This window comes from Lactuca serriola, chromosome 2, assembly GCF_051521515.1.
Source record: "Lactuca serriola cultivar US96UC23 chromosome 2, Lser_US96UC23_V15, whole genome shotgun sequence".
Classification (NCBI taxonomy): domain Eukaryota; kingdom Viridiplantae; phylum Streptophyta; class Magnoliopsida; order Asterales; family Asteraceae; genus Lactuca; species Lactuca serriola.
The window spans coordinates 133,323,205-133,349,439 of record NC_136409.1 but is presented as its reverse complement, the minus strand read 5'-3'; the positions used below and the strand labels follow the sequence as shown (position 1 = coordinate 133,349,439).

The window sequence follows — 26,235 nt, the reverse complement described above, 5'->3', positions numbered from 1 at the left end:
GAACGCCCAAATCTGACTTCGTATGAGGAAGTTATGATTTTCTGAAGTTTCGACTTAGCGATGTGCAGCTCAAAATACTCGATTTGAGATCGAGCGGTTTTTAGTCGAAACAATCTAAACGAGGATCGAAGGTCTCGTTGTTGGTATCGAAACGATAAAAAGTTAGGCGAGAACGGACGCCAAACGAAGAAGTTATGAATTTATAACGAAGTTTTTCTGTCCCGGCCTATTAAAAATAAATAATAAAAATAAAGTTAAAATTAGCCGACGGAGTCTAAACGAAAGTTGTAGAGCGTAGTCTCACCTTCGCGTGGATATAAAGAACGTCGAAAACGGAGTTCGTATGAAGAAGATATGAATTTCCGAAGTTTATCAAATAATTTGTATTTAAATTTAATCTTTAATTCGGATGATTATCCGAAGGAGTCACCGATCTGATCCGAGTTACGCCCCGCGTACACCGAGGAATGTCGAAACTCGCACTCGAGCACTTCGGATACGTAAGCAGTGACGATTTCGGAGCAGTACGTCCCGCGTACTCCGAGGCTCCAGCCTCCTATAAATAGGATGCGAGGGCAGCCGAGTTCTTTTGCTCTTTTCTCTCTTCTCTCTCCCGTTTTGCACCGATTTGTGTGCCAGAAATACCCCAAAGCCCCGGTATTATTCTCGAGCCCCGAAGCAAGTCTCGAGATCCCGAAGATCCCGAGAAGTGCGATTCCCGAGCCGAAGCTCTGCCCGCGAGAAGTTTGATTTTTGTGAAGATCTTCCAGATCTGCTGAGGATTACTACTTCTGTAAGCCGTAGTGCTGTCCGATCATCTTCTGATCAAGTGAGTGTATACTACCTTTCATAAACACGATAATAATACAAGTATGGTTTGAGTGTATTAAGTATATTGTTGTTTATATGTGTGAATGTGTATTCACTTTCTTCTATCTCATAGATATGATTTATTCTCTATGAAATACGTGTTATGTGTGTGTGTGCCTCATCTGTTATGTGGAATATGTATTGATTAAAGCATGCTATACAAGTTTTTAAACTATGTATAAAAATGTATATTTTTATCTACTAATATGTTGGGTAGAACATGGGTAGATAGTTGGTGTGTAATAAACAGATGAGAGGCCTCGTTGTTGTTTGATTTAGTCATCTAGCGGAGTTTAGATGACGACCACGGACTTTTCTAGATAGTCTTGTGGAAACATTAGCAGGTTCACCACCTGTAGGTGTTAATGAACTCGGGTGTTCATTCGCTGTACTCCATCCCCCTCATGGTTGCCTTATTTGACTTATATTGCTGAGGAACCCCCGAAGCATGTGTTGTCGCCCCGATGAAATATTCTTAGACTAGGTCCCTTATGTTAGTTGTCTTAGGGACATAAAGTGAGAATAACGGGAATGGGTAATTGGGTTATTGTTGGTTGGTGGAAATTAAATATGATTATTTATTGTGGGTTGAAAACCCTATATGCTCACCAGGCTCCCAAGCCTGACCCACTCAGTTTTATTTGTATTACAGGAAGTGGCGCAAGGGCATGAGATGGATGAGCCATCAAGTTGTTTTGTTTACAAGTCTGTACATGTATATATATGCTGAATGACTTGTAATGTTATCGTTTATGCTTATTGGTCTATATCGAAACATGACACCCCGAGTTTTGATTATAAAATGAAAATACATTTCTTTTATGAAATGCTTTGGTAATCATTGTTTTATCATGTTTTGTTTTTGGGAACAAATTCCGCAACTCTTTCAAATTAAAAGGATTTACTCTGAAATTATTTAAAAGCATAAATGAAAATCGGTCTTTTCTGGCCGAGATTTTGGGGATGTCACACCATAGCTACTAACAGTTGGCCTCTACATATACCCTTTTAAAAAAAACAACCATCTACCCCTATTACCCTCCTACATGCTGAAATCCAACCATCCTTCACACCCTTAAAACAAGCATACATTTTAAAAAAGTAAGTGGTTGAATCAGGCATGACATTCACATCTATCTTTACTGTTTAACCAGGATTTGTCCTCATTATTTCTTCTCCATAACTCCATACTTTAACATAATGTTCTATCAAACTACCCTCTATCTCATCCAAAGAATATCTCCTATCATTTCTACATTGAGTCACATTAACAATCAAGTTAAACTTTGTACTTACCTTGGCTTTCATTTTCCTTATGCTCATTTTGGGGTTCTGCAAAAGTTGATTCCTAAAATGCTTTCCAATCCATTTATATGTTACAATGGAACCAAGTTTGAAGACTCTTGAACAATTATGGTCATCAACTAAGGACTTAATCTGGAAAGGCCTTTCACTACTCATCCAGGAAGCCCATAGTCTAACAGGACAATAAGGGTTCTTGTTATCTTGACAACATCTTACTAATAAACTTTGGATATCATTTTTCTCATAATAAAGGTTGTAGCCATTCTTAACTGCATAGTTAGTCACACAAATTTTCAATTCCAGAGAGTTAGAGAATCTCATACCTAGAACTAGCACCATTTTGTCCTGTTTATGGTTCTCATTATGGACAGGGTATACTGGTTTGTCATCCCCATTATTGGTTTCAACCTCATCATTTGTATCCTTACAAATATCGAACACCCAGTGTAAGAATTCATCACCAATAGTCTTGTCAAGAGAAGGAATGTAATCTTCTACTTCATCCTCGTATAGAATATCATCAGAAAGCTGTGAATCATTATCATCATCCGGGTCTTTCTCATAATAATGCCCTTCATCATCTTCTACTACTTCCATATCAGCCCAATCAAGTACAAGTTCATTTTCGTGGTCTATATACACATTCATTCTTAGACCATTTCCATTACTATAAACCATTTCAATAAACTCAAATTAGTCAACATCATCTCCAATTCTCCTAATACCCTCTGCCAACGGTTCATTTCTAGTGTAGTAATATACATTATTGCAACTTCCTTCAATTAACTTTTCAACGAACAAAGTAAAATCTTTGAGATCCATTGCACCAAAATCGACATCACATATTGAAAAAACAACAACGTTTAAGTACACTTATGGTTTTGGTGCGAAGAAACCATTATAATATACATAAACTATCAAATACTTATGTTGTTTGGAATCGAAGGCCATCTTCTTCACTATAACACTCGTATTCACCAGTTCTCTTCAATTTCGTAACCATAATCTTCGATTGAACTGTTGTCTTCAATTTCCCTATGAACCCTAACTGTAAGGAGAAAGGTATGAAAGAGAAACGATTATGAAATGTGTTTTAAGTCCACGTAATACGACATGTCATCCGTTATTAAATGTTTTAAAATGCGGAAATTGGCAAAACAAGTGATAACCGGTCGCGAGGGTTTTGGTGAGCAGGAATATTAAGTTCAATGGTATAATAAGGACAAAAAAAAGATAAGGGACCAAATGAGAACAAGTACAACACTTTGTTACCCTCATAAGTCATTTTCCCTGTGTTTAAATAGAGAAGAAAGCCATGGTGATCTTAAAATAAATAAATAATTAGGAGTACTAAAGATTTTGATGTGGCTAGGCTTTATTCATTAGGTACATCACATTTGATTTTTAGACTTATTGGTGTAGGCAACACTCACTCACGTTTTTGTGACTTGGTGCCGGAAAACGCCGTTACCACAACCCAAACACCGCCCCGACCTCTGTTTTTGTATGTTATGTTATTTCCTGTGGTGATGGTAATGAAAGGCAACGACCATTTTGAGAGTACCAGTCTTCTTTCTTTAGCCAATCATGACGTCGTGTTTATGGACAAACACCATCCCTATAATGGCGTTGAGGGCATCTTCTTTTCTTCTTTCTGATATGGCATCGTTACCAACGTTACCCATACCGAGCAACCTTATGGGTCAATTAATTAAAGTATATAGGTCTACAAGTACACATGGAAGGAGTATATGTATATTTCATTTGACTATAGTATGAAAATGAGTATTTACTTGGATATGCATTTAAAATGGAGAAACGTCTAAATTAAAAGAGTTAATGGCATATTAATCCGTTGGAATTAGATATGATTTATTAAATGAAATAAGAGAATAAGTCAATTAATTATTAGAAGTAATTAACTAATGATGTTAAATGAATCTTACAAATATAAAATAGAAATAGTTTTAACCTAAATATTTATAATTAAATGCTCGGTATTTTAGGAGGATTCGACATATGAGGATCATGTTTTGGGCTGTGTCTTTTTCTGACACGACGGTATAACAATTTATTCGTTAAGACGACTTGTTAATAAAGTGAGTTTTCTCATTATACTACGTAGGATGCTAGTTATTTTTGTAACTCTTGCATGAAAGAGCATGATCTGACCCCTGACAAATATATGAAAGACTAGGATCTGGGCACTGACAATTGTATGAAAGACCGAGATTTAGCCCATGACAATTGTAGGAAAGACCAATATTTTGCCCCCGACAATTGTATGAAAGATAAGGATTTGGCCCCTGGAAATTATATGAAAGACTAGGATCTGGCCCCTATCACTTGCATGTAAGACCAAAATTTGGTCCTTGGCATTGCAAGGAAAGACCATGATTTGGCCTATGACAGGAAGTGATTGTAAGACTATGATTTCGCTCATAACATTCACCTGGGTTGAAATAGACCTGTGACTTTATGTATGTATGATATGCGGTATGACCGGATTTGGCCCTTGGCATTGCAAGGAAAAACCATGATTTGACCCATGATAGGAAGTGATTGTAAGACTATGATTTGGCCCATAACATTCACTTGGGTTGAAATATACCTATGACTTTATGTATGTATGATATGTGGTATCTTGGAAAACTCACTAAGCTTTGTGCTTATGGTTTTATGTTTAAATTGTTTCAGGTTTTCTTACATTAAAGGAATGACACAACTTGATTGCATCACATCCATTGGAGATTTCCACACTTAATAACTCTTATGTCTATACTTTGATAAATGTTTTGAATAAAATGGTTTTATTTAGATATTTGAAGTTGTAATTAGAACAAATGCTTTTAATTTTAAATGAACATTTTGGGTTGAATTTTGGGACGTTACAGTTAGGAGTCATGTTTGACATTTATATGTCCAAATGAGTTACTTTCGATACTATTTAAGTAAAAAAAACTGTAACACCATAATTTTCAAAGATAGATTAAACAATAAGATAATCATTCCAACATCTCCCAATATCAGTTCTAAACTTATCTATTGACTAAACTACAACGGAAGCAATAAAATTAAAATAAAGCCTTCAATTGAACAATTTCAGGTGTTACGTCTTTATGAAACTGCTTTGTTGTCTTCTTGATTAGTCTTCCTCCTTGTCGTTTCCACTGCCATTAGCTAAATAGTTTTCTAGATTGTGCATATTTAAAGTTTCTAAATGGGTAAGCCTAGAACCTACTGAGTTTGTGTTGCACATATATGTCTATCACTAAAAAACAAATAGTTTTATCATATATTTTCAATAAACCATACGTTGAAACATATCACCGAATGACACAATTTAGGAGAACGATAATTATCCAGAGAAAGACCAAATGCTCGCTTCCATTCCCCTTTGCATAGCCCATCCATTGTGCTCAAGAATTTTAAATATCAAAGGAAATGGGTATAATTCTCAATTTCAATCCCCGTTGATTACACACATCCGTAATGCTTACGACAATTAAACACCATACCCGTTCCCATTAAATATGTCATCTCAAGAAATCATTCAGTAGATAAATAAGTCAAAACATCATTTACGCAACCATACTTATCATAAAAAATATTGTCAATAAATAATAAAAAACCACATATAAACTGTATGATAAACATTTATTTGCGAGCAACCACGAAACCGTTAGATGTTAACTGAATCTTCTCATGCTACTTACACCCTACATTCCACCAACAAGTTTTTCTAAAAACAATGATTCGAGAAAACATCTTATGCATTCATGTTAGTTCAGCTATCCATGTGTCTTGTTCGACTGATCAATATTTTGTTAACTAATAAGTAAATTTCACTATATAAATTTCCCCATCGTCTTAAGTTCATTATTTATGAATAATATAAATTTAACAATAATAAGTAAATATATAAAATATGTTAATAACATGTTTGAGGGGTTATTATAATATTTTCAGAAGTTTAAACTATTTAAAATCTTTTAGAATTGAATTAAAGCTATATGGGTAGTTTTGAAAATCATTATCATACATACTTATAAAGCTAGCATTTTTTCTTGAATCTCATGCATTTGAAACTCCCTTTTTTAACTTCCTCAAACCACATTAATTTGAAACCCCATTTTTTAACTAATGCAACTCAAAAGTTTTATAACTTATATTATGTTTAATTAGCTTTTAGTGAAAAGTTTAGTATAAAAATGCCAATCTTTTGTGTCATTTGTGTTATATAAAATCTTACATGTAAGAAGAATTTGAAGATATTATGATTCAAAAGTTTTCATGTAGTTGAAACATTCACTATCCAAATATGATGATTTGAAGAAATGGGTTATGTCGATCCAAATATGATAATTTGAAGAAATGGGTTATGTCGCATCGATGGTAATTGTAATATGATTTTTGCTTTCAACCAAAACAAATGAAGCTTTTCTATTCTTTCTTTATATTCAATTTCTCATTTAATCTTTATATGTGATTTGTATGTATTACTCAATCTGGAATGTGACTCTCCAAACATCAATGTTTTGCTTGGAATATCTTTCTGATTCTTCTTTTTCAAGAAAATATTTTGATTACAGGTTAGTAAAGAATTGTCATCAAGTTTCTATGGTTGAATGGTGTTAAATAAAGAAAAAAGATTCATAAAATGGATATAGGTTTTTTTGTTTGAGCAAAGTTGACGAATGTTAGTTTTTTCTTTTGATTTAAATGTATGTTTATATAACATCTCTATTTATATATTTAACTACCCAATGCTCTTAATTATTTGATTGTAGTTTTTCTATTTTAATTATGTTTATTTTCTATTATATTTTTGTTGCGTTATCCTACACAACATATTTAAAAGACAATATTTAAAAGATAACATAATTTTGAACATTTGATATGTAATTTGATAGATTTATCATGATATGTTCTTCATATGAAAGTAATTTATCCATATTACTACGAAAATAATTACATATGACATTAACGAATATATATATATATATATATATATATATATATATATATATATATATATATATATATGTGATTTGTTTAACATGTATATGCACCTATATATGTTATAAATTTATAATTAAATATCTTTATGTTTAATAATTGAAGGGATTAAAATGTTGCATCAAAACCAATTATTTACACGAATAATAATAATAATAATAATAATAATAATAAATATACATTTCCAAGTACTGCATTCATTTGAAACTCACACTACAACTCAAGAGTTTTCTAATTTATGTATATTTATTAGTTACAACTCAAGAGTTTTTAACTTATGATTATTAATTAGTAATCACTAATAACTTTTTATTTTCCTTTATTTTATAAGGTTGTAAAGTTTTGCTCATTAAAAACGTCAATGTATTTGAAGAGATTTGTGATTTGAATATGAAGAATGTTATAATAGATATTTTAGTGTTTTTATGTTATTAAAAGTTATAATATTTATTTTTCGTATTTTTTATTATTCGTTGTATATATATCTTTTTAAATACACATGTTATAATAGATGTTTTTCTATTTTTATGTTACTAAAAGTTGCAGTTCATATTTTTGTTCATACGTTTTGTTACCCATTATATTATCATTCATTTGATATATAATTTACACAATATTAAACGGTTTATAAAATTATCAAATAATTATATATATCACAATGACTTAAAAATTAAACTATAATGTTTAATAAAACTAATATGTTAACTAAATGTTTGCTTAACTACTAACATTTTGTTTCAAAGTAGAAATATTAAATAATAATTCGGTAAAAGTTATTATTTTAATTATATAATTTTATTCTCGCGCAACGCGTGGGGATTCGCCTAGTATACTTATAAAGGAAACATTTTTCCTTTCACCACATTCATTTGAAACTCTCATTCTTATTTCCTTTCACCACATTTATTTGAAACTCCCATGACTTTTCAATTTCTTTCTAATAATAATTATAATTTGGTAAATTAGGTTAAATAAATATCAAACATAATGTGTAATCATATATAAACTAAATTTCAATATTAAAATAATATCTTTATTATACTTATAAAATTATGTTTTTTAACTTTTAACATATTATATTTAGTTTATTAGTTTTAATATATTTTTGGATGTAAACCATTATCATTTTATAATTTTGGAACAATTTATATAAAATTCTTCAATTATTAATTTAGATATAACATTACAGGGTCAACTTAAATATAAATTTTAGTTTAACTTAAACAACCCAAATAATATTTTATAAATAGATAAAATTGATAAATTGTAGTGTCTTTCAATAATGATTATAAGTTGGTTAATAAGATTAAATAAATATCTAACCTAAAGTGTAATCATAAATAGACTAAATTTCAATTTTAAAATAATATCTTTACTTCTATTTATAAAGTTATGCCTTTAAATTTTAACATATTATACTTAATTACTTAGATTTAGAATGTTGTTGTTTGTAAACCATTATCAGTTTAGTACTACAACTTTTGAATAGTTTGGACAAAATACTTCAATTTTTAATTTAAATATAACGTTACTCAACATAAATATATAAATTTCAGTTCCACTGAAAAAGCCAAAAAATATTTTGTAAATAGTTAAAAGTGAAATTATAGTGATAAATGCAAAAGCTAAATTGTAATATCAATTTAACTAAAATATTTTCTAAATATATTTTTATAATCATTAAAAGTTTTCAAATAAGTAGATTAAATTAACTTACAATAACAATAGTTAAAAATCACTCTATATAAATGAATATATTGTTACCTTTAAAATCAAAAAATAATGTTTGATATTTTAAATAATTATGATGATAGAGATTAAAAAATTAAGCAAATAAATTTTAAAAAATTAATTAACAATAACAACAACTATAAATAACATTAAACCATATATAATATTTAATTTTATTAATGTGTAACTCGCGGATAGAAGTCATTCAAACGATTGAGATTATGAAGTTATAATATATATATATATTATCATATAATTCAAAATAATCAATATATTATATCAATTTAGTATGCGAATTATTATATCAAATTTAACAACAACATTATTTTTATATTTAAAAAAAACATATATTTGTAAAGACTTCAACTATATAAGTGTTTTTGTGTATTACAATGTCAACTCAAATATAAATTTCAGTTCCATTTAAAAAACCGAAGAATATTTTGTAAATAGTTAAAATTGAGAAATTGTAGTGATAAATGCAGAAACTAAATTTTAATCTCAAATTAACTAAAGTATTTCCTAAATATATTTTTATAATCATTAAAAGTTTCGAAATAATTACTTTAAAATAACTTAAAATAACAATAGTTAAAAATAACTCTATATAAATGATTATATTGTTAGCTTTAAAATAAAAAAACAATGTTTGATGTTTTAAATAATTATAATGATAGTAATTAAAAAATTAACAAATTTAAAAAAAATGAATTAACAATAACAACAACTATAAATAACATTAAATCATATATTATATTTAATTTTATTCGTGTGTAACTCGCCGGTAGAAGTCATTCAACCGATTGAGATTATGAAGTTATAATAGATGTACATATTATCATATAATTCAAAATAGTCAATATATTATATATCAATTTAGTATACAAGTTATTATATCAAATTTAACAGCAATGTTATTTAAATATTAATAAAAAAAACTTATATTTGTAAAAACTTCAAGTTTATAGGTTTTTTTGCGCAACGCGCGGGCATTCGCCTAGTTTTAGTAATAAAAGAAGCATGGTGTTACAAGAGCAGGGACCATATCTGTAATTTTTGTTTCAATACGAAAGTAACGCATTTAGTAAAGAAGAAAAATTAGAATTGTCAACTGATCAACAATGAAGGGACTGTTTGTGTAAATATCATTTTAATTCAAAAGAAAAAGGAACGTCACGTTAGAAAGAGAAAAAGCAGAGTGACGCAAACATGGATCGAACTAGAGACTTCTGGTACTGCCACCATTAACGACCAATGGGCTAAAAACCAAGTACCACCCGCAACAAAAATGAGACCCGAATTGCTTTCTTCTTTACCGGAAAATAACACAATTTTCGGCCATTCTTTAATCCAATAAAACTTCGAAAATTACTTCAAATAGATAAATAAAATTTCCATTAATTATATCCACATTATAGTAACTTGTTTTCACAATCAATTAACAAATACTGTTCTTTCAAAATTCTCGATCAAGTTATAGCATTATCAGCCGAAACAAGACCCTAGTTAGAACCAAAACACGTACTACGACCATATAAACTTATTCTAATAACTATAACGAACTGAAAACGAAGAATCATACCTTAATTTCGAACACAACCTCAAAAATACTTTACGAACCTCTTCCCTTGATTTCTCCCTCGTTTATTAATGTTTTTTTTTACGTGTTTTCACATGATTTCTCAAGCTCTCTATAATGTTCATGTTTGTAACTAATAAAACGATCTAAATCACTTGGATTTACTCCTCCATTAAAGGTGATGGGTTTTAGGTTTAAACCTTATTATTTTTCCTAATTAAACCTAAATACACCTAAGTTTATTTCTAGAAAACTGATATATTCAATTAATTATAATACATATCATTCATTTTTGGGATAATGTCTTAAAAAGCCTTAATTTTGTAAAAAAAAAAGTTGGTTTTACCCTCCGACGGGTTTTTGTGTCATTAATGCCGCATACTTGTCTCACCTTTTGCGTTTATGCCAAATACCCGGTTGCAAGAGGGTTTACCGGTTACCCCTCTACTTACCCCTCAACCTTTCCCCCCGTTTCTTAACCCCATTTACCAAACGACGAAGCTGGGTTTTTGAAGAAGAACATCACGAAAACAAAATCAGATTTGTACACCAAATGACAACGTCGAAATCAAATTCAAGCTGGAGTGGCACATCAAGAAGGAAAAATCGGGAGATAATACGATGTAGCTGTGGTGATATTTGCCCTATTTATGTTTCACGCACTCCAGAAAACCCAGGACGAAAGTTTCGTGCCTGCCCTAATTACTAGGTAATTGTTGTGATGTTTGCCCTAATTAGGCTCTCTCTACTATCGTCCCTTCTTTATGTAATTTTATTCTTCTTTTTGTAGGATGAAGATGGTGGTTGTGGTCATTTCAAATGGGTTGATGAAGAAGAAGACGAATTTAGGGCTTTTAAGAAGCAATTGAACCTTCAACATAAAGATATCGAATCCATGATGTTGCTCAAACTGATTGTAGGGCTGCTAGTGAGTATTTTGGTATGTCTTGTTGCAGTGGTTATTAAGATGCAAGTTAGATGAAATGATAACAAGTTTGTAGTGTAGTTTATTACATTTGTAGATGTACTGAATCTGTAAAAGTTTGAATGGTGCAATAGTATTAAAGTTTGTATGGCTATGATTTATTTTATAAATGCTTTTGTGAAAATGGTAACTACACATTCAGCAGAACACAAATGCAAAGTAAGATGCATAAAATGGTAATCAAATGTGCCAATAATGGTAAACATGTTCACCATAACACAAATGGGAAGTAAGATGCCAATAATGGTAAACATGTTCACCATAACACAAATGGGAAGTAAGATGCGTAAATGGTTATCAAATGTGCCAATAATGGTAAACATGTTCACCATAACACAAATGGGAAGTAAGATGCATAAATGGTTATCAAATGTGCCAATAATGGTAAACATGTTCACCATAACACAAATGGGAAGTAAGATGCATAAATGGTTATCAAATGTGCCAATAATGGTAAACATGTTCACCATAACACAAATGGGAAGTAAGATGCATAAATGGTTATCAAATGTGCCAATAATTGTAAACATGTTCACCATAACACAAATGGGAAAGTAAGATGCATAAAATGGTAATAAAAATTGACAACAATGGGTAACACATTCATCATAACACAAATAAAAGGGGGTGTATTAACTGCATAAGGTTTTTTACATCTCACTAATACGTAGAAGCCATCCAATTGTATCCAAAAACCTAAATAAATTATCAAAAAAGGCAACCAAGTTTATAACATAAAACAAGTGGATGTATGCTGCATTTAGTGGGTAGAATGACAATAATATTTAGCAAAAAGGGCTCCATCTACCCGTGTTTACCCTCCCCACTACACCCCCAAAACACTTAACCAACTACTCCAACCTAACTGGATTGCTAGCAGATGAACCACCTCCATTTTTGTCAACCACCGTCTTCTTCAACTTCTGCAAAATGATCCTTTCAGAGGGTTTTCTCAACCTTGTCAATCTAGGGACATCATCAGGACCTTCATCATCACCTCCTTCTTCTTGTTCACCTTCATCATCACCCAAGTAACCATCATCACCTCCTTCTTCTTGTTCACCACCACCATCAACAATACCATCAACATCATCAATAATAGCCTCATCATCATTATCAGATGGATGATCCAATACATCTTCCATATCCTGATATTGATAATTACATAAATAAATTAAATTGGAGAAAAATAATGAAAAACACTTACAAAAAAGTAATTTCTTACCAACTCAATGGGTAGCATGTCATCCAGTTCCAGTTCTACCCCTTCCATACCTTCAATTTCTTCCATGCTATATCCTGCTTCCAACATCGATGCAATCTGTTTAGCATCCAGTTTTACCTTATCTACAAGGACACCATCATCTTTTCCATCATTAAACTCAACATTACCCCCATAATCTGATTGAGTAGCATCATAGGTTTTTGATTGTTGTTGAAAACTACCCTCCCCTAATATTTCGTCCAGCCCCTGCTCAACCTCATCAAGTACTTTGTGTAGATCTAAACCAACCCTTGGAAGCAAAACATCTTCTTTTCCAACATCAACCACTTCAACTTCTTCAACAATATGACAATCTTCAACAATAACATCATTAACATCCCTAGTCTGAATATCATCACCATGACCCCCAGTCTTAATACCACCACCTTCCCCAATCTGAATACCATCACCATGATCCCCAGTCTCAATACTATCACCATGATCCTCATTCTGAATTCCATCACCTTCCCCAATTTGAATACCATCAACAACAACTTCTTTTTGAGTTGCAGAAACATCTTCTTTATGAGGTGAAGTAGCCTCTTTTTTGGACCTTGATGCTTTTAAAACCTTGGAACTTGATGCTTCTTTCTTTGACTTGTTTTTCTTCTTTGGAGGCTGACTGGATTTAGAAGCTCTTAATGATTCATCAAATTCAGTTGCTTCTTTTTTGGACCTTGATGCTTTTAAAACCTTGGAACCTGATGCTTCTTTCTTTGACTTGTTTTTCTGCATTGGAGGCTGACTGGATTGAGAAGCTCTTAATGACTCATCATATTCAGTTAACAATGGATGTTTCCTTGGTCTGCCTCTTTTCTTTGGTAGCAAGGGTACTACTGGTTTTTTCTCATTCTTACAACTTTTTTGATTATGGCCATACTCTAAGCATTTCCCACATCTTACTGTTCTTAGTACAAATACCCTTGTTGATGAAAACCTCCCCTCTTGTTCACTAGCATGCCTCTTCCTTTTGGTAGTAGGCCTACCTGGCATTCTCCTAGCCAAAGGAGGCAATGGCTTTATGAATCCAGTTTGGCTCCAAAGATTACTCCCATTCACTGGTTTGATATTAGAGGAGTAAGACTTTTTAAAATTTTCCTTTGAAAAGTACCCATCAATATATACATCTGGTGTTTGATTGATGTAGTTGATGGCTGCATTTGCATGTACACATGGGATCCCAGACAAATCCCATAATCTGAAACTGCAAGTCCTGCTGTCCAAGTCCACCATATAGCTGTCACATCCTCTTCTAGCTTCAAAAACATGTCCTTGACTATGAACTACAACCCATAACTTGCATAAGTTGGTATAGTAAGTAAGAATAATAAAAAGAAACAACAAATGTTAAATTTCTTTTATGCATACCTCATATTTTTCCCAAACAACTGCATTTTCCTAAGTATAGCAGGACAAACATTTGATTTCCATTTAACATTTTCCTCTGTCATGTGGGAAAACCTGTCCATTATATATATCCTGATCTCCTCAAGCATTGTGATAAGCGGTTTTTTCCTAGCATCAACAATTATTGAGTTGAAACACTCAGAGATTCCATTCTCAACTGCGTCACACGCATAACCCCTATCAAAGTAAGCTCTACACCATGTTTTTGGTTGTCTTGACATCAAGTACTCATATGCAGATGGGCTCAACTTCTTGATGGTTTCCACGTGCCTCATAAAGTCAATTTCTACACAACTCATTGATGCAACCCAAAATAATTTCTTGAACTCCAACCCTGTGTATGCTTTCTTGAAATTGGCATAAACATGCCTGGCACGTTGCCTGTGCTCAACATTTGGGAGTATATCTTTTACAGCTTCAACCAATCCCTACAAGACAAGAACATTCAAGTCAATATGCATCCCTTTTAAATTGTATTAACATTTATATAAAATGGAGTATTGAAAACAAACCTTATGTTGGTCAGATATCATCACCAATCCTCTGACATCATGAAGGTCTACACTATCTCTAAGAAGCTCAATAAACCAAGTCCAGTTAGGCTTGTTTTCAACATCAACAACAGCCCACGCTATAGGATATACCTGGTTATTAGCATCTCTACCAATGGCAGTCAACAACTCACCCTTCACCTGTCCTTTCAGGAAGCATCCATCCAAACCAGTTACTTTTCTACACCCTAATTTCCATCCATCACTTAAAGCTTTGAAACCAATGTAAAATCTGTGGAAGTAGTTCTTCCCATCTGGATTGACAGTGACACTAACTTTGCATGTTGAACTTGGGTTGGACCTTAATAATTCATCAGCATAATCCCATACCCAAGCATAATGTTCAGTTAGTTTTCCATCAATCAACTCAGTGGCCCATTTTTTTGCCCTACGGACTTGCCCAATGGATACTACACATCTCAACCTTTGTTTGATATCAACAATCATGTCCCTAAGTTTCATCTTAGGTGTGTTTGCAATTTCAGTAATGTAATGCCTACCTATCCATTCAGGGGAAACAAGACTTCCAAATTTGAACTTCCTACTGCAACGATGCTCTCCAACCAAATTTTTAACTTGAAATGATTTTTCATTGTACATCCATCCAGCATACAATCTGAAAGGACAATCATTCATCTCTGTCCTCTTCCCACATCTTGCAACTAGTCTAGTTTTATCACATTTTTCAAAGTATATCTGATATCCATTTGACACCCCATAATTTTGAATACAAAACTTAAGTTGTGCAGGAGACTCAAACATATCACCTACCTTAGGTTCCATCTTATCCCATGGTGTGTTTGGATTATGAATTCTGTACTTATTCTTCACCGCCTCTTGTTCACCTTCTTCATCACTTTGCCATTCATTAGCATGATAAACTTGTGCTCTGATTTCATCAGCCATGCTTGAATTCCTTAAGTTTTCATCACTAAGTAGAACATTGAGAAAGACGTCCCTACATTTATAAAGCCTAGTCACGAACTCATGCTCTGGTTCGTGATCCATATAAATACCATGGAGCTCATAATCCATCTCATTTAGTCCAGAGAAGGGCTCGTATATACTAGCAAATTGTGACATCCCCAAAATCACGGCCAAAAAAGACCGATTTCATTTATGCTTTTTAAAATAATTTCAGAGTAAATCCATTTGATTTAAAAGAGTTGCGGAATTTGTTCCCAAAACAAAACATGATAAAATAATATTTATCAAAGCATTTCATCAAGAGATGCATTTTCATTATATAATCAAAACTCGTGATGTCATGTTCCGATACAGACCATAAAGCATAAACGATAACATTACAAGTCATTCAACAAATATATACATATACAGACTTGTAAACAAAACAACTCGATGATTCATCCATCTTACGCCCTTGCGCCACTTCCTGTAATACAAATAAAACTGAGTGGGCTAGGCTTGGGAGCCTGGTGAGCATATAGGGTTTTCAACCCACAATAAATAAATTATATTTAATTTCACCAACCAATCACTATCCCGATTACCCATTCCTGTTATCCTCACTTTACGTCCCTAAAACCACATCTATCTCAAGGGACCTAATCTAGGATTTTCATCGGGACGGACATTACTGCTTAGGGGTTTCCTCAACAATAGATATCCTAAAGGCAACCATGAGGGGGGATAGAGTACACCGGTGAACACATCGTTCACAACACCTACAGGTTATGAACCTGCTAACGTTCCACAGGACTGTCTAGAAAGAGTCTGTGGTCGTTATCCATACTCCGCTGAATAACTAGATCAACAACAACAACAACATCGAGGCCTCTCATCTGTTTATTACACACCAACTATCTACCCATGTTCTACCCAACATATTAGTAGATAAAAATATATATTTTCATACATAGTTTAAAACCTGTATAGCATTTTCATTCAATACATATTCCACATAACAGATGAGGCACACCCACATAACACGTATTTCATAGAAAATAAATCAGATCTATGAGATAGAAGAGAATGAATATACATTCACACATATAACAACAAAACTATACACATAACACGTATTTCGTATAAAATACTTCATAATTATGCGTTAGAAGAAAGTAACTACACACTCACTTGATCAGAAGATGATCGGACAGCACTACAGCTTGTAGAAGTAGTATTCTTCGGCAGATCTGGAAGATCTTCACAAAAACCGGACTCCTCGCGGGCAGAGCTTCGGCTCGGGAATCTTACTTCTCGGGATCTTCGAGACCTCGGTACTTGCTTCGGGGCTCGGGAATGATACCGGGGCTTCGGGATAATTCTTGCACGAAAAACGATGCAAAAACACGAGAAAAAGGGAAGAAATGAGAAATGAACTCGGTTGCCCTCGACCTCCTTTTATAGGGGCTGGAAGGTCGAATTACGTTGGGCGTAAATTGACATTACGCTAGGCGTAATGACGATAAGATCGCTGACTCCCCCCCTTCGGATAATATCAGAATATATATAAATAAAATATCGAAAATATTTAATAAACTTCAAAAATTCATATCTTCCTCATACGAACTCCGTTTTCGACGTTCTTTATATTCACGCGTAGGTGAGGCTACGATCTACAACTTTCGTTTAGACTCCTTCGGCTAATTTTGACTTTATTTTTATTATTTATTTTTAGTAGGCCGGGACAGGAAAATTTCGTTATAAATTCATAACTTCTTCATCCGACGTCCGTTTTCGCCTATCTTTTTATCGTTTTACTCCTATTAACGAGACCTTCGATTCTCATTTAGATTATTTCGGCTAAAAACCGCTCGATATCAAATCGAGTATTCGGGCTGCATACTGTTAAGTCGAAACTTCGAAAAATCATAACTTCCTCATACGAAGTCGGATTTGGGCGTTCTTTTTATGCATGCTCTCGGTTTAACGAAATCTACGACTTTCGTTTAGATCACTAAGGCTAAATATTGCTCTAACATAAATTTCACTTTTTATGTCATTCAGCGTTGTCGGTTCTGTCGCGAAACTTCGACATGTCATAACTTCTACGTTATAACTCGGATTTCGGCATTCTTTATATCTTCAGAATCCTTGTTTCGACCACTAAATCTTTATGCAAAGATATTGGGATTATCCCACACTTCAAATTTGACGCTTATTTTATTCTTAATTCATTAAATTATAATAATTAAGAAAATAAACACATAATTCACATAATACTCAAATATTTCATCATTAATACTTCAAAAAGAGTTACAAGGGTTAACCTAGACTATTACATCAATGATAATGCCTAGCCTGGAAACGCGAGCGTTACACAAATAGTTCTTTGAAAACGTCATCGGATGAAGCCATTACAGTTACCTGCAAAATCAAAAAGATTTTACAAACAAAATCGAAGAATTTTAACTAGATAATTGCTTTAATCATGGATTTGAGAAACTTACTGGTTCAACAACTCAACGAGACTATCACCCAACTATCTTCCTGCTAGAACAACGATACCAACAATATAGACCTAATCCTCTTCAAATACCCAAATTTCGTGATGATTCCCTTCCAAAAGCCCAAGATTTTTCTCAGTAGACTACGATTGACTGCGATTGAGTTGACGCTTCGGAGAGAGGGTGTGGAGCTCTATGTCTAACGTTTACCAAACGGGGTTAATTTCTTCATTGGTTAAGAAACGGGGGGAAAAGTTGAGGGGTAACCGATAAACCCTCTTGCAACTGGGTATTTGGCATAAACGCAAAAGGTGAGACAAGTATGCGACATTAATGACACAAAAACCCGTCGTAGGGTAAAACCGACTTTTTTTTTTTTTTTACAAAATTAAGGTTTTTTATGACATTATCCCTTCATTTTTATATTGAGTTGTCACAAACTTTCCCTTTGAAAAATTCTGTCATCGGTATTTGAATTAAACAAATAAATGAGGGTATTTGGTCTTCATATCTTGTTCGGTTTCTCATATCGTATTCGATCCCTTATGATACTTTCTTTTTCATGAGTGATATCTCCACATTCACAACTTCATAACTTGTCGAACTATAATTGCAATATGTTCTTCTATCTAATGAAGCTTCTCCTTAACTTTGCTTTCTTGAAGTGGCACTTTCCTGAGTGCATGCGTCATCAGACATGGAACATGCTATAAATTCCTTGAATTTCCCTTAGTAGCTCTAATTGATAAGTCACTTATCCAACTCATTCCTTAATCACAAACAAACAGGTCCAACAATAAAGACTCATTTCACCTTTAACAAAATACACTACCTCCTTCTACGAGGACACATTCAACATGACTTCGTCTCCCACCTGAAACATTATTGGTTTCCTACATTTAACTGCCAAACATTTTGTCTATTCTTGTGTATCCTTCAAGTTGACCTGAAGTTACAATTTTTTTTAAATGATGTTCATGATGAAGATAAGAAAAGGACGCCAAAGAAGAACACTTAAACTAACATCCCCTCGAGCTCATTAATTTTTGTCATACGTTTTGTACTAAAACTTGTATCAAATTTATATTAAAGTTCATTATTTATTCACATGTAAATAAACTGTAAATAATATACGTTTTATCCACATCTAAATAAACTGAGTTCTAATATAAATATGATACACATTTACTCATATGTGAATAATACGCATGATGAAAGCTGATATAAAATATAATATTTTTCATAAAAATATATTAATATGAATGTTTATGTATAATAAATAAAAATTTATTATATTTTATATTTGTGGAAATTTGTTTCGATAAAAAGAGAAATCTAATATACATAAAAATAGAATTCGAACAGTGTCAGAAGTAGTTAGGTTTTCGATAAATCTGTGACTTTGGTGATGAAGAGAGCGACGTTATAAGAAGGAGCGATGAAGAAAAGGAGAAGGGGAACCAAAAGTGACGGCAACGGAAGGAGAAGGTATCTCAAAGAAGGTTGTTGAAAAGGTCGTTGTAGCATAGATGTAGAAGCCGTAGAAGAAGAGAGAAGAACCATTGAATGAAAGGAACTTCAGTTTGGTGGTTGGTTGGCTTTTACCGGTAGAGATCAGCAACGGAGGGAGAATGCATCTTCGGTTACCGGTTATATAAAATAAGTTCTTTTTTTAGGAGAAAGAGGAAAAGAGAATTAAGAATCATTTCCAATAAATAAAGAACTTTTTGCCACATGTCACATTCTCATTAATTTTGCCACATATCATTTTGTGGTTATTTTCAATTAATTTTTTTCCACATGGTATTTTGTGGTTTTTTTTTTATCATTTTATTAATTTCCACATAATATTTAAATGTAATAATTGCAATAAATGTAATAATAAATGCATATCAATTTCATTAATTGACTTCTTTCTAATTTCAAATTTTCTAAATTAAAGTTTCATTAGTTTCATTTTTTTATTTATCTAAATTATTTGTTTAATTTAAAAGAAAAACAAACAATTTAATTTTAACAATTCAATATTTTTCTATTTTTTTCTTATAAATTCAAACTTCTCAAATGCTTAGAATTTCATATATATATATATATATATATATATATATATATATATATATATATATATTTTTAAAAATGAACCCATTTAATGCATGAGTCTTACACCTAGTGGAAAATATTGGACATGGAAAAGAAAAAACAGAAACGACAGCAAGAGAAGGCATCTTTGATGATAGGGATGTCAACGGAGGCAAACGGGACGGGGAGTGCATCCCCCGCCCCCGCCCCCGAAATGTTCAGCCTTTTTACCCCCGCCCCCGTCCCCGTTCCCTCACCCCCGATTGATTTTGGGCTAAAATAAGTTGTTATTTAGGCTAAAATAAGCTATTTTTTAAGTAACAAAAAATTATTTATAGTAGAATTTTACATGTTAAAAATAAAAAAGTTATAGCATTTCAAAAAATTATACTAACAACTTACAAACATGTTTTTTGATGAATTTTGGAAGCTCAAAATCATGTTATGTTATTGTTTATTATATTTATATAATTAACATATGTAAATATTTGTTTAATTTATTAACGGGGTCCCCATGGGGGTTTCGGAACGGGATTGCCTACCCCGCCCCCGCCCCCGATTTTTTTTAAAAAAAAAAATCCCCCAAATGGGACGGGGTCCCCACGGGACTTTTTGACATCCCTATTTGATGACCACTAAAGAATATCGTTGGGGGTGGAGGTTGGCAATAAAGGGTTGTGATTAGTAGTATAGGGTTTTAAGCTAAAACTTTGAATTCCATGTGAGTATGATAATTTATTTGATTGCAAATGACAAATACAAATATATAACCAACATTGGGTTAAATCCTAGACATATTTAAACCCTACACACAAACAAGAGCCACAACCAAGACTAAATGTGGCGATTTACTCAAACTTAATACAATTTGAATTTGACATACTTAAGCTTTAAACACTTTTTACATGATTATTGTTTATTAGTATCAATCTAGTTTGTTACCTTAAATCGTGAATCCAGCTTAAGGTCAACTACTTCACATAATCGTTTTCTTAAGTTCAAAACTTTTAAATTGATTCTTTACATTTCTGTAATGTGGGTAGATTCTTACCTAAGACAAAATTATATATAGTTGCGAATACTCATATCACCTCATAAATAAATTTTCCAAATTCATCATTTACTCAAAACTATTACTTTTCTTTGTCGTCCCATGACACACTCTATGATTACGTAAATCAAGAATAAAGCCATGGTTACATTTTGAACATCAAAAGATACACATTCCTTTCTTTCGGTCCAATTTAAATACTAATTAATTATTTATTATTCGTCGTAGGCGTATATGTTAAAATAATTGTTTATTCTATATAGATTTTACTTTAAGTTCCATTCATCTTCGTTTTTCAGATACATGTCCTAAATGGATTTATAACAGTGTAAACTACCTGGTTATTAGGATTCAAAAATACATACAATTCATCTATAACAATGTAAACCCTACACTTTTTATTATTTATTTTTTTCAAACTTAATTTAAATATTTTAAATTATTAGTATGTAGGCGATTGCTAATGCTCCCTTTTCTTTTGGAGTCCACATTATAGAGGAGCCGGACCATTTGAGTTTTCTTTCGATTTTTTTTGCACATTTATTTTCTTCAGCTTCCCTCCCGTTGGGTTTCCTGTTTCAATCGTGTTTCAAGTACCACCACATCTTCATCATCTTGTGTTTGGGATATAAACGACGACACTTGTGGTTGAGATATATACAGTTGCGGATCCAAAACCAAAACTAACAGAGGGCCAAAATATATAAAAGATAAATATTAAAAAAATATGAACTTTTTTTAGTGTTTCTTGGGTTTTTTCAGTGAGAATGGGTGCTAAAAAAACTTAACCGGGTGCCAATTGTTCAATTACATAACAAAAACTTGTTTTTTGCTAATTTCCAATGGAAGCTAGTTTTAAGTGGGGCCATACACCCCACTTGTTATACATTAGATCCGCTACTGATATATAAAAGTGACAATATGTCATATGTGTGACACTTGGGGTTGAGATATGGGTGACGGGTGGGGTTGGGATTAATCGAGAGAGGATTTGGAAATGATTTCATGGTGGTAATAGTGTAACCCATGGTGTTAAACCTATTGGGGGATGGACGATTGTATATGTGGGTAATATGGTTGTGTTCAGTTTGGAAAATATCGAAAAGTGGTGTGTTTCATGAAGGATTTATTTGTAGAGAAATTTGAGAGAGTTTTGATGTTTTTTATGTAGATAGAATAGAGAGTTAGTGTGATTTTAAAATATATTTATAGTTAGAAGTTTGAAATTAAAAAAAAAAAAATGGCAAGCAACTAAAACACATGCAAAACAAATAGTGTACCTTTACATGAAAGATGAGTAAAAGACGAACAACTTCACTCAACTAACTACCACACCCAAAACTTCACTTATATATAAAGAAAGAGAGATGACATTGTCCACGATCCTAGTTAAGGAGACTCCTAGCTTCTTAAACACTTTGTTATTTCTTGTCATCCAAACTTCCGAAGCAAGCAAAATGACCCACTATTAATGCTAGCTAGTTGCATATACTTGATCCTAGCATGCTATGTTTATTCTATTTACACTTTTCTAGATACTCTATTTTATGATCATATGCAATGGATTATATACACCTGGATGTCATGATGATATTATGGTGATGGATGTCGTGATATGTGGATTGATGATATGAAAAAGTTTTTGATGATGGCATTTTTTCCGGATGTTGTGTCACAAATCTTAATAAACATAGTTTTTTTTATTGATAATAACAATGTAATTTATAAAATACACTATCCATAATATCAACTAAATATATTTTTACTTACAATAACAACAACGTACTCACATTACTCAAGGTATCAAATGGTTTTTATTCTTTTACTAACAATAGTAATATGCTTTTATTATTATTCTAGCTATTTTTCGGATATGGGTCTTACAAATAGCAATATACTTTTTTTTAATGATAATAACAATATGTAATTGGAATTTATATAAAATATACTTTATCCATAATATCAACGTCAATTTGAATTTTTACTTGTATCCATAATATCAACGTCAATTTGAATTTTTACTTGTAATATCAACGTCGACATACTTATCATACTCAATGTATCAAATTGTTTTTATTCATTTACTAACAATAGTAATATATAACCTAAATTTATAAGTGTATTATAAGTTTCAAGTTAAATATTGCTATCATTAGTAAAAAAAATAAAATAATTATGTTATGATAAGTAAATCATTGTAGATTGTTATCATGAACGAAAATTAAAATACATTTATGGCATAAGATCTTTAATATATGCAAGTGGATTATTTATCTTTTGGAACTTCATAAGATTGAAATAATTGAATCATTGTAAGATATTCATCAAACAAGACAACAAAAGTTTAACATCATGTTAAGAATAATGACAAGAGTCTCTAATGACAAATAGTGTAAAGAGAAGTTACCAAATACCAACGGCTACAATTACAATATTGGTCAAATGACATGAGTATGCATAGTAGTAACAAGATTTTTTATTTTTATTTTTTAATAATAAAATATAGTAAAAGCTAAAATGATGACAATGGTCAAATGAGAGCCTTTCATACATTTATAACAAGTGAACAAAAACTACATGTACATTATGCATTGAGAGTTGTACATTATTACGAGAATGAGCTGTAGTTCGCTATTAATAATAATAATGCATCACAACAAGAAATCAAACCACTTCATCACCCCCCACCCCCACCTCCACCCCTTTTCTCTTATCTTCTCCATTTTGAGAAAGAAAACCAACAAAATCTGTGATCATCATAAAAATTTCATCTTTTTCTCGTTTCCCACTTCCATTGATTAAATTCATTCACCTCACAACCACATTCCCATGGCTCCTCCTCCTCCTTGTTCTTCTTCTCTCTCAATTCTCAATCTGATCACGATCCTCTGTTTCTGTATCTGTACATCTTCATCTTCTTCACAGAACACCCTCACACTTTCTCTTACACAACACATTTCAAGAGAAAACAAAAACAATCCATGGCTGCAGACCATAAGCTCCCTTGCGTCGTCTTCAATAGCCAGAGCCCATCATCTCAAAAACCCGAAAGAAAAAACTTCAACCTCGAAAATTCCCCTGTTTCCTCACAGCTATGGCGGATACTCTGTTTCTCTAAGCTTCGGGTCACCCCCTCAAAAGCTATCATTTGTAATGGATACCGGAAGCAGCCTTGTTTGGTTTCCATGTACTCATCGGTATTCATGCTCCGATTGTAATTTCCCAAATGTTAACAAGACAAACATCCCCAGATTCATCCCGAAGCTCTCGTCCTCTGCTAAGATTATCGGGTGTAATAACACGAAATGCGGGTGGGTTTTCGGGTCGACTGATCCAATTCGATGTAATGGAGACCAGATATGTCCAGCTTACATGCTTCAATACGGGTCCGGGTCAACATCGGGGTTACTTCTGTCGGAGACGATGGATTTTGACGAAGGTGATGTGAATGATTTCCTTGTCGGATGCTCCATTTTATCGACCCGACAACCGTCCGGTATTGCCGGGTTTGGGCGTGGGTCTTCTTCTCTACCCGTTCAAATGGGTCTGAAAAAGTTTTCATATTGTTTACTCTCTCACCGGTTTGACGACACTCCGGTGAGCAGCAAGCTTGTTCTTGTTCGGAATTCTTCAAACTCCGGCGCCGGAGATTCAGGAATCAGTTACACAAAATTCCACAAGAATCCGATGAGTTCCACGGCGGCGTTTCAGGAATACTACTACGTAACCCTCCGGAAAATCACCGTCGGTGGTAAAACCGTGAAGATCCCATATGGGTTTCTGGTGCCGGGATCCGACGGAAACGGCGGAACAATCATCGATTCCGGCACAACCTTCACGTTCATGGATAGTCATGTCTACGATCTGGTGGCGAAAGAGTTTGAAAATCAAATGTCGAAGTATAAGAGAGCGGCTGACGTGGAATCGGAATCTGGATTACGTCCGTGTTTCGACATCGCCGGAAAACCTGCAGAGTTCCCGGAGTTGATGTTTCATTTCAAAGGCGGAGCAAAGTTATCACTACCACTGGCGGATTACTTCTCGTTTCTTGGAGATTCCGGCGTGTTGTGTATGACGATTGTATCAAGTAATTTAGTCGGGTCGAATTCAAGAATCGGGCCATCGATAATCATTGGGAATTATCAACAGCAGAATATATACTTGGAATATGATTTGGAAAATGGAAGACTTGGTTTCAAGAAACAGATTTGCAAGTAAAGAATCTCAAGAAGAAAGAAAAAACTATAACAGAAATAACCATGTTTAGTTTCAAGTATATTTTTTTATTTTATTTTATTTTATATAATCACAAGATATTATATCTCTGTTAATCCTAAATTTAGAAAAGATATTGAATTATTGACAATTGTATTATTAAACTATGATTATAATAAATTTGGTAAATTCTTTGGTAACCAAATATGCTAAATTTGTTTGATGTAGTAGTTTAGTATATCATATTCAAATGATTGAGTAAGGGTGTGATTGGGTTAGTAACTGATAGCGGGTAGCTGGTAGCGTGTAGCAGGTAGCTGGTAACGGGAAGCTATAACTTTTATTTGTTATATGAATGTTTGACAAAAGTAGCTGGAAGCTTTTGAAATATATAAAATTACATAAAAGGACAATTGATTAAAAATAAATAAATATATAAATATATTTTTAAGGGTAATTATGAAAATTGATTTCAAAAGCTCATGAGCGTTTTGTTAAACGCTACATGAAATTGCTTTTTGAATCGGAGCGTTTTGTTAAACTAAAAACTAAACGCTCTTACTGCCAAACGAAACTTTCTATTTAAACTAGAACGTTTTATCAAAAGCTAGAAACCAGAAGCTGCCAAACGCTTCCTAAATTGTTGTGTTAAAATGAGCATTGAGTTTGTATTTAATTAATTTGTGTTGGCTTTTAATTTTAATTATAGTATATACACAAAAATCTTTCTTTAGGAAAAAAGATATTTTGTTTTTTAATTTAGGATTTG

At 32.7% G+C, this 26,235-nt stretch overlaps 1 protein-coding gene across 1 annotated transcript; it reads left to right on the top strand.

Annotated features, from left to right (window-relative positions):
• The first annotated feature begins 23,920 nt into the window (after positions 1-23,920).
• LOC145086814 (putative aspartyl protease At4g16563) lies at positions 23,921-25,671 on the top strand. The gene has a single exon (XM_079024649.1). The coding sequence runs from the start codon at positions 24,081-24,083 to the stop codon at positions 25,467-25,469; it is 1,389 nt and encodes a 462-aa protein (XP_078880775.1). The 5' UTR covers positions 23,921-24,080; the 3' UTR covers positions 25,470-25,671.
• The last annotated feature ends 564 nt before the right edge of the window (positions 25,672-26,235 follow it).

Excerpts from the sequence above, each read along its gene's own strand:
- LOC145086814 (XM_079024649.1), top strand. The coding sequence starts at position 24,081 with ATGGCTCCTCCTCCTCCTTGTTCTTCTTCTCTCTCAATTCTCAATCTG.